Raw genomic sequence first — 15,867 nt, 5'->3', positions numbered from 1 at the left:
CGTTAGAGTATATTTTAGCATATTTACATTACTTTTCGCTTGTACATTTTTTCCATAGATGTGTCTGACATTTGACGTGTCAAATGAGAAATATCAACTTTGATAATATTGATATCGATTCGTATTTTCTTATTGTAGAATATAATATATATTGTGACTAGTGATAATTTTCCAAAAAAAAAGTTATGGAGTACCGTGACGTATGTTTTGAGATAGAAAATGATGACTTCTACCGGCAATTCCTGAATAACGATAAACCTATTTTAGAGGACCTAAATGCTTCAGAAAAAGTCAATAAACTCTCCGAGGGAATCGAAAAGCTCAATTCGGAATTGGAATCGCAAGTTTTGTCGAAACACCACGATCTCTTGACGCAAGCGAGTCATGCCACTAATCTAGAGAAGGTAATCGGCTCTATGCATGTAGACGCTCGGAGCTTATTGACCGGGATAGAAAAACTCCGGTCTCAGGTGTTAATTCCTTATAATAGTCTCGAAAGTCAAACCATCGTACTGGGAAGAATTCAAAATGCGTGTCATATTATGAGAGACGCTTCCAAAATCATAGAATTGTGTAAAATAATTCCCGAGTTGAACGAAGACAAGGCTGCGCAAGCGAGCTTGATATTCAATATAGAACAGCTTTTGGGCGATAACGACTTCACCGGGATACATTTCTTGGCCGAGTATCTAAGCGCTGTCGCGAGTAAGAAGAGCGAACTAATGGACAACGCCTCCCGGCAGCTGTTCCAAGGGTTGAGTAGCGGAGACAAGCAGCTACTGCTGTCTAGCTTCACGGTGTTCACCAAACTGCGCCGCGCCAAGGAGAAGGTGGACCAAGTTGTCTCCTCCGTGTTGAAGGAGGTGGGGCAGGCCATCGAGGCGAGCTTCGACATCAGGAACGCCAGCGAGCCCAGGAAGGCGGGCGAGGCGCCCAAGGCGGGGCCGGGTAAAGCCAACATGGTCAACTTGCAAACCTACAGAGTTCGCTTCTGGGAGAACATGGAAAAACTATTTAACGAGCACTTGTACAATTCCTGTAGAAAAATAATTCTATTACAAAATGTATTCGACGATTTGCGGACTTTTGAAAGTTATCATAATTTTGCAAAACCCTTTTGGGTACAAATGTCCCAGACTTATAGCGCAGATCTAAAGAAGTGTTCCGGCTACGCGAATCAATGTGCCGAGATGGATTTTCCCAAACTACTAAAGTGTTACAATGACTTGACGGTAAAATTGCATTATAAAGATTTCGTAGTCCAAAGGGATCTACTGAGTACTTGGGAGAACTATTTCCTTAATAAATCTTTAGAGAAACTTCTGGACCCCGTGAGGGCCATGTGGAATTCTAGTCGAGTACCTAAAGCCGAAGACGTGGATTCTGTCGTGAGAGTCGTATCTTCGGTCGTCAGCGTGTCACTCGGGGACAAGCCCCTCAGCATAGCCCTGGCCGCTAGCATCGCCAAGTGCATCCAACAAATGATCACCGAGGCGGAACAACAAGTCTGTTTGGATAATGACGTGGGACAGATCGTAGAAGCTCCGTCCACTACTCAGCAACGAAATGCACATATTTCAAACGCTTTATACTACTTCGCCACTCAAATAACTCGCGTTCTTTCAAACATGTCCAGTATACTCCAACCAGAAAGCATGAACATTATACAAAACAGGCTTAAACAAATATCGGCCGCATCATTCTTGCAACCGTTCTGTAATTCCATTAATTCCGCTGTAGACCTTATTTTAGGAAGTATGCATAATGAAGCTGATCTCAATAGATCTGATTTCCCAGAAAGCGTTTCGTACTCTTTATACATAAGGGAATTACAGCAATTTATTACCAGGTGTAAAGATATATATTTGTCCTTGTATCAAGACGTTACAGCCGTGAATAAATGTTCCGAAGAAATATGTAACCGCTGTATTACAGTTTTTGTAAACAATGTTTGCTCCGTGCGGCCGCTTTCCGAGTTTGGTAGAAGTAAACTACAGGCGGATTGCAAGCAGCTCGAGTTTGCTCTTAAACCTTTAGTGCAAGACTTGATACTGTTGGATCGTTACAGAGAATTGAAAGCAGTGTCTACATTGCTCAATCTGAAACCGAACGAAATATTAGACAGTCAATTTAAGGGAGGTTCCTTGCCTCATTCTCTAATTATGATGATGCTGTTTTCATACGCGGGACCGAGTCTACTCACTCCCCATCAGTGCGCCGGTTGGACTAATCAAGAGGCGGCGCAATGGTTGCTCGATCATGATAATGAGAGGGAACGGATGGAGTTTATAGCGGGCGCCCTGCAGAGGTATCATAACCACGTCAGGCAAAACAATATTAGTAAATACGACGATGTCTACCCTCTTTTAATGCAACTTTTGGAAGATGGCAGGAAGCAACGTCCCATTTAAGGGGACTCAAACAAGACAACTGCCTAAATTGAAGAATTTGAGGATAGCATCCTTATACTTTTTAATAAATTGGGATAAGAATTAAAACACAAAAATATATATGTATTAGGGAAACTTTATTACGATGTACAAAAAACATTTCATTTGAAAGAGATGAATAAGTAGTAAATATTTATGTACAAAATATCTCTGAAGTTTGATATAAATATCAAAATACCATTTATATCATATAAAAGAAAAACTTAAATAATGTAAAAATTATCAATTTATAAAATACACACATTATACCATTTAAAATGTTTTCTTTTTCTTTCTAAAGTACTCATACATTGTGAAATTGTTCTTACAAAGTTTTAATATTTTACAAGTTTCTTTTTAAATTTTATTGTTTGCATCCTTGGGTTGAACGTGGATCATTATTTTGACTCCAAGCCCGGCCTTGGCCGCTTCGAAGGCTCTCTCGGTCTCTTCAATGGTGAAATGATGAGTGATGAGTGGTTTCACATTGATTTGTCCACTTGCCACCATGGCTAGTGCCAGAGGATAGCTGGAATAAACAAACGACTGTGTTATATTCATAAAATCAGTACACAGAGCAATAAAAGATACCAGTCCAACTTATTATCACCATTCCGTCAAAAGGTAATAACAATAATAATGGTGACTTTTTTCTGCGCAAAGCACGCTGCACCAAACATTTTAGCTGAAATATCGCTCACTCCTTTCAAGAACGTCATAAATCAAAAAACTTGATTTTTCAGGAGAACGTTTTTAAAGTTAAAAAATATAATGCAATGTATTAAAAATAAATATCAAGCCACTTACATATTGACTTTTTACTGTGCAAAAGATCTTTTTACATAGGTAAAACCTTAAGATTTTTTCTCCATTTGAAAAATAATTAGTATATTTTAAAAAATAATTAAACAATACCTTTTCTTCAAATGCAAAAACAACACTTTCTGCCGTGTAGCAGATAAATATTAAGTTAAAAATATGCCCCCTTTGCTGGGATATAGTACATTTTCTAGGCATTCTGAAAACATGAACATCTGAAAATTGACGATTTTTGGTTTTTGATTTATGACGTTTTTGAAAGGAGTGAGCGATATGAACAACACTCTCCTACTTATTCATCATTCTTTTTGTGTAATACCACTTTACACAAAGTGAACGATTAATGATAATGAGAGTGTTATATTACCATACCACAAAGTTAACAATGCTTTAAATATACAAAAAAGAAATATGAACATATCGTTGTGAAAGATGTTTCACTCATCGATCGATTACAACTGCCATGGATAAAGTGACCAGCTTGTAATGAACACACTAAATTTGGCAAGCATGTCTTTGCTGTTGCGGGACCGATGACACGGAATGCTCTTTCACCGGCAGTTAGAAACAGTTTAGAAAAAAATTTTAAATACATTTGTTTGCAAGACCATTTCCATATTTTTCCCCCAATTTGATTATGGTGTTGTATAAATGATCCAAATTTTTTATTATTATTGTTTTTGATTTATATTTTTAGGGTAGTTTTATTAGACCTATGCATTATTTATACACAGTTCTATGGTGATAGATGTTCAAATGGTGAAATAAAGAATGCAAAGCTGAAATAAGCATTATCACTAAAACTAAGAAAGGTATATTGAGATGGTTTGGACATGTCAAACGAATGTCATAAAAATTATAGAGATTAACACTTTTTTTTAATATACAATAATACTTGTCTTTAACTATTTCCATTGCTTGCAAGTATTTCTACTGCTTTGAAAAACATTATAAATTATTTATAATCATGTTAATTATGTGACAGAAATATAATACCAAGTAATGTTTAAATTTAAAATGTGGATAAATTTAAATATTATTTATTTAATTCAAATAATTATGTAATAAATAATACGTTTCCATTTTGAACTCGTATCTACTATTATTTCTAATAACGTTAGTGATAACCGCAAAACAACAAAAAGTTCCAATAATAATATAAATAGTTACAAATACAAAAATAAATTATTTTATATAGTTACGGACAGGATCTGGCAATTAATAAATGAAAAGTCAATTGATAAGAGTGGAGTGTATCAGTACATACTTATTTATAAATAATATTTAATAATTTTTTAAAAGAAAAACATAATTATTATTGCTATTAAATGTTAAATAATATACTTATGAAAGAGTAATAAAAACAAAGCTAAGGTAAATTGAAATTTAATTTAATTATAAGATATTATTAACATAAATTAATATGAAATGATATAAATGAGAAAGAATACATTATAAATAATGTAAATATCGTAGTCGTACAGGAGAAAGTGACCAACTACCAAAACGAAAAATGTTCAGGAGGGCCATTTAAGGCACTTTTGCTTGGCAAGAAAATAAACACCAATGCAGTTAGTAATTTTTAACAAGTCAATATATTATACTTCCAAGTTTAAATTCCTTTGGGATTTTTATCGGGGCAATATCAAGCTAGTAAGATATCAAACAGTCAATGATCACGTTTTTGTAAAAATACATATTCACTTGGTCACTTTCTCCTGTATGACTACGATATGTATCCTAAAGGGGACAGAAAACGACTTCTTTCTCAATTTGAAGCGTGTTAAATGTAACTAGTACCTTCCGTATTTATGGAACAATCTTTGTGAACGACTTTATTAAAAAGATTTTAAAAAATGTTGTTAAAATGGAAAGTTCTGTAATATCTGAAAAGCTCTGCCGAAAAAGGGTGATAAACTCCTAGAGATTAAAATAAACCTTTTGACTCCATAGTGTACAAACTAAGGATTTTGTACATATGTTTCTAAAGAACGTCTTGGAAAAATTCACTTACTAAATATATAGAAGAACTCAATTTTACTAACTGCTTTAAATAATTTGTCTTTAAATTTATGTAAATGTTTTTTTCCTTAAGGCATCCTCAATTTGCTAACCAGCTATCACAAAAATAAATCAATTCAATTTGATCATAAATCGTACGTAGATTTACAGTAATATCAATAAATTATGGAATTTTTCAAAATAAATGGCTATAAATAAAATGAAAGTTTAAATATTTTTTACATTTTGGTAGTTGGTGGTTATATAATTAATTTTTTATTTATCACATCACTTCATGCCGAACATGACTACCGTATCCATAAAAAAACATTGTTGGCACGTGTTGGACATGGGAGCTGTGTCTATGTGACTTCAATAGTTAATAATAATAATTATCAGTGTGATATGCTTTGTTTGTGGTTTGAGGATGCAAAAGAAAAAATAAGACTCCTGGTTAAAATAATAGTAGATTCTGATTTTTCTGATGATTAAAATAATAAGTTTTCGCAGACTTCCAGGTTATCTTTATACGTATAAAACATACAGTATTTTATATGGAGTGAACCAGTTAACAACATTTGATAGTCATGGATGGAAAATATTTATCTGCATTCTGTGAGATACAAAACATCTGCTGACGTAATCTGATAAGAATGTTTTTTTTTTATTTGTACTTAAAAAACAATGATACACAAAAAACACACTAAGCTTACTTAACTACTATAAAATACAATAGGAGATTAACAAAATATGCGCTTGGTTCTTGTGAATTTTATCATTCAAGTTTTATTGCAGCATTGTTAATTGTTAAATAATATGTATTGGTAATTTCATGGAAGAGGTAAGTTTATTGAAATGACTGCGGATTCAATTATCCCATATTGGTTTAAATAGTTTGAGTAACACACAGTTTTAATATCTAACTAAAAAAATTACTGTAAACTTTAGCACGTTTGAGATCTTTAAGGTTTTACATTTAAAAAAAATAAATTTCATATAAGATAATCAGTGAAAATGTAGTAATCATATTTTTAATATGGAGAAACAAAAAAAGAAAAATGAATATTATCGCTAAATGCTGCTTATATGTTTGAAGGAAGAAAGGATATAAAGAAGAAGTACTTACTCGTTACAATATCTGAATATTCCTCTAATGTCGACTTCCCTCGCGAGAGCGTGCTGCAGAGGAATTTTATATTCCGAAGCTCCCATTCCGATTATTACAACAACACCGCCTGCTCTGGTTGCCTAAAAACAAAAACAAAACAAAAATCTTTGAATGTAACTCAATTATTTATACATATTCATCGCAGATGAGGTTGTGAAAAGGTGAAATTGATTTTTTGGCTAAGCAGATTCTGAAATATAATTATTTTGTAATAAAATAATTTCCTTTATTATTTATTGCAGGGATGGGCAATTGTTTTGGTTTGGGGACCACATTGTGGTAGCAGATTTTAGCAAAGGGCCACCTAAAAATATATTTTATTAAAATCTTTCATATTATTTTTTGACATCTCATCAAAGATGTAGAAGAATATGGAGGTCTGGGCATTTACTGGGCTGACGACCGTCATAGGCTGGTTTAAGTGATCACTTTACACACATGTAACGTTCACCAATTCTACCCATTATTGACAACCACATTACTCAAATTCTTGGAAGTTCTATATATATGAACCAATTTAGAAGCCTTGTTCTTGAATCACTAGAACTTCACTAGAGACATCTATTGGTGAGATGTAAAGGAGCTTTTTACTAAGCAAAAACTCTTATATTATATATTTTTTTAATTATATATTTTGTGTAAAATGAAATTAAATCAGGGATAACACACTCATATTTAAATAACTTGTAAACGAGTGGAGGCTTAAAAAAAAACATACTTGTATGTTGTAAGCTTTGTAAATAATAATAATGCTAGACTTGTATAGTGCAGTTTAGTGAAGAAATCACTTCAAGTGCGCCTTAAGCAGGGATATACATGTATGTATAGCAACAAAAAACAGTATTTCTATAAAATTACGACTTCTGAATGTCTTGGCGGGCCGCAAGAAGCTCTGTGGCGGGTCACATGTGGCCTGCAGCCCAATTTTTGTCCACCCCTGATTTAGTGTATGAGAAATGTTTATAATTTTTAACTATTACTTTTTTCGCAAATGAATAAGTAAAAAAAAATAAAAATATACTATTATTATTTTAAAAACATATTACAATAATAGTATGTTTATTGTCCGCGTACGTAGTGTAATTGTCAGCACGTTCAGTAGCTACCGTTCTGGAGGTCCCGGGTTCAATTCCCAGCAGGGGGGTCAAATGAATATAAGTAATTTTTAATAAATACTAATACATGTTTATTCAATATTACCCTGGACTGGTACCTGAACCAGAGGGCTGATCACCTTTCCCTAATGTGTTATTAATCAAGATAACACTATGTTTATATGATGCAGTGCCCTATGCACCATTGGGGTGCGGATAAGGGTTTGAAGAATGAAGAAGAATATATTTTTTGTTTTTCATAAAAACAGCAATATTTGTGTTTTTATTATTTACAAAAATACTTCAATTTCATACTACATATTTTTGTGGGCCTAAGCGGCTCATTATAAGAAATAGGTATCAAGTTGTGGTAGAGTAGGTTCGAACCAAGAAACTCTGGCTCAAGAGTCTGCGACACTAACCACGGGACCACAAACCGACTCACTGACTGATTATAAATATTAATTATTTTTTGAGGAAGATTATATGCGTGAATAATTGTGCTAAAATGCCTATTCCATTCAATTCAGTTTTGATTACATTGTTACCAACTGATTTTTTTTTTTGACAAAAAAACATTATCATTAATATTGTCAGTAAATAAATACATTTATGATTTTTTTTATCATACCAAAGATACGCCATTAATGTCAAAAGTCTCCTGCATATCTTTTATAAAATGTACACTGTCATTGTTTTGTCATTTTCTAATTATATGATTATTTTATTGTAACAAATTTTTAAAAATAAATTTTAATCAATTTCATACAAGAACTTCACTCATTTAATTATTGTATTAAAATATTATTTGTTCTCAATTTGGCACTGGATTTCTTTTAGATTTTAATCTTCAATTGCTAAAATAAAGTCTTTCTTTCTGGGGACAAATTTACCTTCTTGGTGTAGAGTAGATTTAGAGACTTCCGTAGCTAAGCACATTATGAACTGATGTAATTTTTGCTTTAAGTTTTTAGATGATGATAAAAGTAAAACATAAAACAGTTTATATGTATTTGCATTACAAATGTGGTGTTGAGAGACGCATGCCCCGAATTCCATGGACAGCTAGACGCACCAATGTGTACATTTGTCAAGAATTACACTTGGATGGCTTGACTCTGGCCAGTGTCTATACATGATAAATTCTTCAGTTCTTTGGACACGTTGCATGTGGCAATGAGGATAGCCTAGAATGACTGGTTGTGATTGGTAGCCTGGAGAGGAAGAGAGGGAGAGGAAGATCCACACACGATTGGCCGATCAAATTAAAGCAACAGCAGGCACCTCGGTGTTTGAAGCGTTATGTGCAGTGCAGCCAAGGGATAACTGGTGAAAAGTCATTGCTTCGACAAAGGTCACAACCCCTCGGTAATGAGGAGTAAGATGGAGAAGAAGAATGTTATATGACTGAAGCTTTATAATCAAAGATGATCATGCAAATCTGTACATTACACAAGTCAGGCGGTGTTGAATCACCTCGTTAACAGAATTAAATTTACTCACCAACACTGAAACGCGGACAGTTGATTCCACGCCGCTGCAATCGATAGCTTTTTCGGGCTCCAGTCCCATTGCTTTGTGAATATTTTTGACGATATTCTCTTCTTTGTCATCGCTCTTTACTAGTAAAGTGTGTGTTGCTCCCAATTGTTTGGCCAAGTCCAAACGGCTCTGCACCAAGTCTACAAGAAAAAACAACTTTTATTTTTCAACCATCTCAATATTATGTTTATAGCTTTTATCTCATATTACTAAGTTACATAATTAATCTGAGTATACCATCGCAAACATTGCAACAATATATAACGTATTTTGATATTATCCATACTTTTGAGTTCCACGCTGAAAACAAATATTTGTGTTATTTTAAAAATGTGTTAATAATACATGAGATCACATAAAGTTACTTTCTCTGAGTTTGTAAAATGAGTTCTTGCAATATAGTTTTCTAAGTATAATGTTATGTTTATTATTTTTTTCTTTGTCGCCTCTCCAGTGTAGTGGTTAGTGTAAGAGGTCCCGGGTTCAATTCCCAGGAGAGTTGCAATATATGTGAGTAATTTTTCGATTTACGCGAGATTGATCACCTTACCTTCATATAATTAACGTTCAAGAAATCACTGAGTAAATACAATACCGTGGTCTATGGACCATTGTGAGCTAATAAGGGATAATAGTATTAGTGTCACACCTTGGTTGTGAAATATAATATACCTACCTCAAAGAAATACACCTTAATCATCAATAATAAATATTAAACAGTTTTTTTAAATTGTGCATTATTAGATCCATCAATAATAATAATCTTAATAATCTTATCACTTTTATTGGTGTCATGTCTGTTAATAGTCTTTCTCTCATTTATTATAATTGAATCCATCAATTTTTTAAGAGCAATTAAGTAAATGATAAGTTATCAAAGACATTATTGTATAATATTTATCAATAATTATTATGAAGGCCATAATTCTTAAGGAATTTGTACACGCAAACAATATACCATATACTCAACCCGGTATAGGTATGCCCTAGCTGTTATTGCCATTCTCTTTCTTCTCTTTTAGCTTAAATGATTCTGAGAAAACAATTAGCTATTTTTCCTTTTTATATTTCCTTTCTCACAGAGAAGTAATGTCTTTTACCTTAAAACTCCTTCACTAATATTACCCGTATCTAATCACACACACACTCCACTAGACTCAAGAATCAGGAACACAGAACTAATTTCCTTGCCATATATAATTGATGATTGATATCTGTGTCAATCTAATGCAGTACCATATGCACTGTTTGCTTGCGGATGAAGGTCAAATAATAATACAATACATATTAAATAGTTTTTTTTTTAAATAATCATAATGATTTGTTGTTAATGGATAGTTTATAGGCATAATGTGATCTAGAGAAAATATTTGCATTATTTTTTCAGATTTGCTACATGAACTGCTATTGCCTATGAAAGTATCAGTAGAATGGTCACCATTCATTCAATTCACTAAATACAAAGTGATTGATATAATATACCTGTAATAAGTATGGTAGAAGCTCCCATAGCCTTAGCAGCAAGTAAGGTGACTAAACCAATAGGACCAGCTCCGAGGACGAGGACTGTACTGCCGATTGTTACTCCGGCACGACGACAGCCATGGACTCCCACTGACAGGGGTTCTAGCATGGCACCTTCCTCCATGCTCACATTATCAGGCAGTCTACAGACATTCAATAAAAGCAATATTTCTTATATCAATATGCTAAACATAGATCTTTTATTTCGAAAGCTTTTATGCACTGTCTGTCTTCTCATCATCGTCCAAATTACAGCACGGTCCAAAACATACCTAGACATAGGGAATTGTCAAGAGAAGTAGCATTAGTGATAAAGTTAAAGGATGTAAAAAATATGAATCAAAATGCCGAACACTTGAGAAGTGAAACGGAAGGTCTGGCATTAAGTTTCAAAGCAAGTGACAGTCTGTCTTCTTCTGTTTATTTTTCTGTAGTTTTCTCATCACTGAGATATATTCGAAGGAGTTCCCATGAATAGGCCGCAGCCAATCATCCTGGGTAGGATTGGGTAATCCTCGCACAAAGTTTTTTAGATGGAAAAAAATGTTTTACTGAATTTGATAAGCCTCGTGTATCATAAGCAAGGCAAATAATAACTACAATTCCAATATTAAAAAAAACTTGATTGTTGATTATATGCAGGAGGATCATTCCTGCACTTAAGATTTTTTAGTTGTAGGAAATGAGTATTTCTATTCTTTTAATGAAAAACAAATATTTGAATATCACGAGAACTAGGCTTAAGGTCTTCTTTTAACCCTTATACGCACCTAATGGTGCATAGGGTACTGCATCATATTGACACAGTGTTATCTTAATCATTAATTCCATGAAGGCAAAGTGATCAGCCCTGCGCCTCAGGTACCAGTCTAGGGTATTAAATAAATGTAAAAGTGAAAACCACCCATATTTATTTTGAGCCCCCTTGAGAATCAAACCTGGGACCTGCAGCACTGTAGCCATATGCGCTAACCACTACACTACGGAGGCTGACAGGTTTAAGGTACCAACTAGGAAAAAAGCTTACTTAAAGCAGAAGTCAGCAGCATGAGCATAGTATCTAGTGAGGTTTCCGTGAACAGGGGGAGTGGCACAGAACACCATGTCTGGACACAAGTTGTACTGCCCGCCTCGACAGAAGTCACATATGCGACACGGCACACCCGGCTCGATGGCCACACGATCGCCCACCTTCAAGTTCTTAACTTTGGCGCCCAACTACAACAGATCAATCGGTACATTTTCCTCAATAACCACATGATATAAAAATTATCTTCTTATTCTTTTTCAGCTAGGACTGTGTCCTTTTGTTCTCGGAATTGCTCCTGGAAGGTGGATGCAATCTTTCCATCATTTAGGTGGTATTAAAATAAATTTCAAAAGAGTGGGTTCTGTTAAGACCACTTTTGAGTTGATTAATGTAATTCTTTTCGAGACTCAAACCTATAAATAAAACACTTGTATAAGACCACTTTTGAGTTTATTAATGCAAATACGACTAGTTTTGACAACTTCAGATGTTCTCATCAGCAGGTGAAAATTCAAACAGTTTATAGTTCTAGAAACTAGTTATGTTTACATTAACAAACTCAAAAAGTGGTCTTACACAAATATTCTATTTTTATATTTAAAGGTAAAAAATATTTGCACTTTTAATAAAACATAATAAAAAAAATTGTTTTAGTGTTCGTTCACTGGGATATTGAACATAGTGCTTTTTTACACTACGATAAACTAACAATTAAAATTTATGATTATAGAACCAATATTTTTAGTCAGTAGTAAGTATCCTATACACATTCAGAAATACCCCATACACACTCATAAAAAAATTGAAAACCATTTCCAATCACATCTGAACCGGTATTGCCAACATTACAGTTCAATAGAATAGCTAATAAGCAGTGGCTTGCACAGAGTTTTTAATCAGGGTAAAAAAACGTTTTATTTAAAAAAAACTTATTTGTAATAACTCTAATAATGCATGTTTTGTCACGGAGAAACAACTAAGAAAACTTAAAATATATTTTTTTTAAGTGTTATTTTTTTCATTCCATTAGGGTAGGCACTGCTTATGTGCCTATGTGAAATGCATGCCACTGCTATTATTAGCATATTGTTATGCTATTGTTAGCTTATGCCATAAGTATTGAAGTGTTGACTTACCTTAGTGACAATTCCTGATGCTTCATGGCCCATAATCATCGGGGATTCAACAATAAAATTTCCACATCTTCCTCTTGTCCAGTAGTGGACATCTGAGCCACAAATTCCGACTGAATCCATCTTAAGAAGAACCTCTGCAAAACAAGACTTGATTGAAATTCTTAGATTTTCAAAGCCTTTCATTCTGGGTTATTAAGTCTTGCGTTGTTTACACTTCTTGTCGACTTTTTGATAATATTAGAGCATTCGTCGTCCATTTCTTTTAGAAAATATTATACATTAGTGATTTATGTACTGTTACTTAAATTCTCTTAGGTAAGCACACTTTTTTTTACTGTTAATGTTTATTATTTTCATAATATTTTGTCTGTTTTTACTGTTAATGTTTATTATTTTTATAATCTTTTGTCCTATTTTAATATTTTACATTTTTACATGCCTTTGTTTGTTTGTAAGTAATGTTGAATTATTACAATTAGCTTTTTAGTATATTTTGAATTATATTGTAAACCTATGTTCAAGCTATGCAGATTTTTTGTTTGTCATAAATGAATATTTAAATATTAAAAAAAAGTTTTTTTTTTTAAAATAGCCCTGCATTCACAAAGAAATGCGGCAGTAATTTCCGCTGTAATATAAAACAAACAACTTGGAATAGAATATTGTCTTTAATTTTCATATGAGTTAAATAAATGATTAGTAGGTATTATTTAGAAGGTAATAAGAAATTATTTTTTTAGTGCTATTTTATGTTAATTATAAAATTTATATTTTATATCGCTGTTTAATTTACTGTTTAAAAAAGGTCATTAATTTACCTTCATCTTTGATTTCAGGAATTCCTCGCTGTTCCTGTAAATTTAAAATGGTCAAAAGTCAATATCTTCATTTAATTAAAAAAATAATCATTATTGCTACGCATGGTACCTACCCCCTCTTGAACCGAAGTTAGATTTAATAAAATTGAGTGGTAAAGAAAACACCCTTATTTTACGATTTAAACACTAAATTATGGTACAGAATATTATTAGCAATGATAAACACGCGTATTTACCACTGTCTTCCTAAAAAGCGTCTGGCGGAAAGGGGTAGAATTTTATTCACAAATCCTATCGACGACGGCAGCCAAACAGCTTTAAAAAAATCGTCGAGTGATTTTGATAGACCCTTTATTTCTTCATTTTCAAAAATCCCCGGGAACATTTTAGCCCCTCACCCCGTAACAAATTATTTACATATAAATCAGTACCGTGTACAAACCGGTACTGTAACAATACATTGTATACCGTTTAAAAATCGTAGCACTACATATAAACCTGCTGTTCGACCGTATAAAAATTTGTGTAGCCTAACTTACAATAAAACGTAGCGCTACATCGTAGTACTACATATACGCTGCGGATTTATTACTTACTACCATTTGACTTCATACCTACCCTTAATTCATCACAATTTTATAAAAAACAATACGAAATAATCTGTTTTTATATTAGAATGACTACGAAAGAAAATGTAGATATTTTTTTTAAATAAATGTGTATTTACTATTTTGTTGTAGGTTGCGCGGTATAGTAATAAATAGGTATGCATTATGTTAGTGTTGTGCCAATCGGATTACAATAAGAATCTGACATGACTGACTATATTGTATTATTGTTTTGTGCTGTTTGTAGTGCCGGATTTTTATGTAGCGTAACGCATGACTACTTGAAACCACTGTCATATAAATTAAACACTCACCAAACGAATATCGTTCACTTTGTAAAGAACAGCTGTCAAATTATCTTCCGCCATTTTTTAGTCGATTGGCGCGAAAATAGAGGAATTAAAATTTGGTTATTATGGAAAAGTTTAAAGGGATGTGGCAGATAGCGTCGACTAGTTGACACTAAGAAATGCCGTGGGAGAGTATGCGACAAGCGGCGAGCGTGGCGAGCGTGGCGAGCGGCGGTAACGAGTGAAGTTATTATCGTATGAAAATGTGGTCCTAATAAAAGAGCATTAAAAGAGTTTCAAGAAGTAACTCTGCATTAGACGTGGGTCGTTCGTGAACGACCGGATCTTTGATCCGTTCAGTATCATTAACCGAGGGATGCGGATCCTATTTAGTTTCGAGTTAATTTCATTCTCGACAGAAGATACGCTGAGAGCCGTTGTTCCAATTGACCTTTGAATGATTCTACGGTTCTTGTGTATTCGTGAATCTTTCATTGACTTTACTGATCAATACAAATACCTATTGGCCCAGGTTGTATTATGTGTTTGGGTCGGTGAGTTTTATCTATCTAGTTTGCTTTTTTGAGGTCCAAGTGGCCTTTTTTCAGCCGAAAAATGTTCAAGAGCCAAAATAAATTAATGATTGTAGGATCTGGTCATTCAGAAGATCCGCATCAGTACATCTGCATCACTTAAGAGATCATTTCACTAAGACCGGGTTAATTGAATCGGGAAATTTATAATTTTTATCATAAATCTTATCGACCACAGACATAAACCAAAAAACATTCATCGAGAACCCTTACTTTTCCCTGCCCTTTAGCCAGAAATCAGTGAATCGATTTATATGTGAACCAGTAAGGTAGTGAACGAGTCGGCGTTTTTAATCGAGATTCAGTAAAATTTGGGACCGTTTACTTAATTATGTATTACGAACGAATCGTTAAGATCCGGTTGTTCACGAACGTCTAATATACACCGGTATTTATATATTGTGGTAAACAATAAACGTATAAAATGTGATTTTTGCTCCTTTGGCTGTATGGGAACTATTATCATTTCATACCTACCTATTCTTATTTTTGATTATTTGATTTTCCTTCCCTCTGAGAAAAACAAGTCACTTTTGAGAATTTATAGAATGATACAAATAAATAACAATCATGTATTATCACGATGAACGAGAAAAATAAGATATTCGTGCCTGGATACAACAGTAATTGGTACTGAAATAGCTTTAATAAGCAAAAGTACCTACTTGCAGTGGATACCGTCGGCGTCGCTTCATAAGCTTTGCTAATGTAAAACACTAAAAGATGTCGTCGCCTTCCTCAATAACCGTGTTAACTGACATTTTTGCGAAATTTGAGTTTTTTTACACATTTCTTTTCATTTTCTAAGCGTGCCA

At 33.5% G+C, this 15,867-nt stretch overlaps 2 protein-coding genes across 2 annotated transcripts; one reads left to right on the top strand and one right to left on the bottom strand.

The window, feature by feature from the left end:
* The first annotated feature begins 66 nt into the window (after nt 1–66).
* fws (Conserved oligomeric Golgi complex subunit 5 four way stop) lies at nt 67–2,513 on the top strand. Its single transcript, XM_088258913.1, has one exon. It carries the CDS (start codon nt 186–188, stop codon nt 2,409–2,411), a length of 2,226 nt encoding a protein of 741 aa, XP_088115039.1. The 5' UTR covers nt 67–185; the 3' UTR covers nt 2,412–2,513.
* Nucleotides 2,509–14,702, bottom strand: LOC148310145 (sorbitol dehydrogenase-like). Its single transcript, XM_088258916.1, has 8 exons — nt 14,484–14,702; nt 13,562–13,595; nt 12,744–12,877; nt 11,605–11,795; nt 10,536–10,720; nt 9,015–9,193; nt 6,376–6,497; nt 2,509–2,958 (listed from the first exon to the last, which is right to left on the bottom strand). Exons 1-8 carry the CDS (start codon nt 14,535–14,537, stop codon nt 2,787–2,789), a joined length of 1,071 nt encoding a protein of 356 aa, XP_088115042.1. The 5' UTR covers nt 14,538–14,702; the 3' UTR covers nt 2,509–2,786.
* Nucleotides 14,703–15,867: the final 1,165 nt, after the last annotated feature.

The sequence above is a fragment of the Brachycentrus maculatus genome, unplaced genomic scaffold, assembly GCF_059751285.1.
Source record: "Brachycentrus maculatus isolate JH-2025_06_01 unplaced genomic scaffold, ASM5975128v1 h1tg000105l, whole genome shotgun sequence".
Taxonomy (NCBI): domain Eukaryota; kingdom Metazoa; phylum Arthropoda; class Insecta; order Trichoptera; family Brachycentridae; genus Brachycentrus; species Brachycentrus maculatus.
The sequence above is the reverse complement of the archived record's forward strand: the minus strand, read 5'-3'. Positions and strand labels throughout refer to the sequence as shown.

What these genes read in the sequence shown, in the direction of transcription:
- fws (XM_088258913.1), top strand. Translation starts at nt 186, where the DNA reads ATGGAGTACCGTGACGTATGTTTTGAGATAGAAAATGATGACTTCTAC.
- LOC148310145 (XM_088258916.1), bottom strand. Translation starts at nt 14,537, where the DNA reads ATGGCGGAAGATAATTTGACAGCTGTTCTTTACAAAGTGAACGATATT. An exon ending in AAGTGAACGATATTCGTTTG is followed by an intron (nt 13,596 to 14,483) that starts GTGAGTGTTTAA and finishes TTAAATTTACAG; the next exon opens with GAACAGCGAGGAATTCCTGA. An exon ending in CATCAGGAATTGTCACTAAG is followed by an intron (nt 11,796 to 12,743) that starts GTAAGTCAACAC and finishes GATCTGTTGTAG; the next exon opens with TTGGGCGCCAAAGTTAAGAA.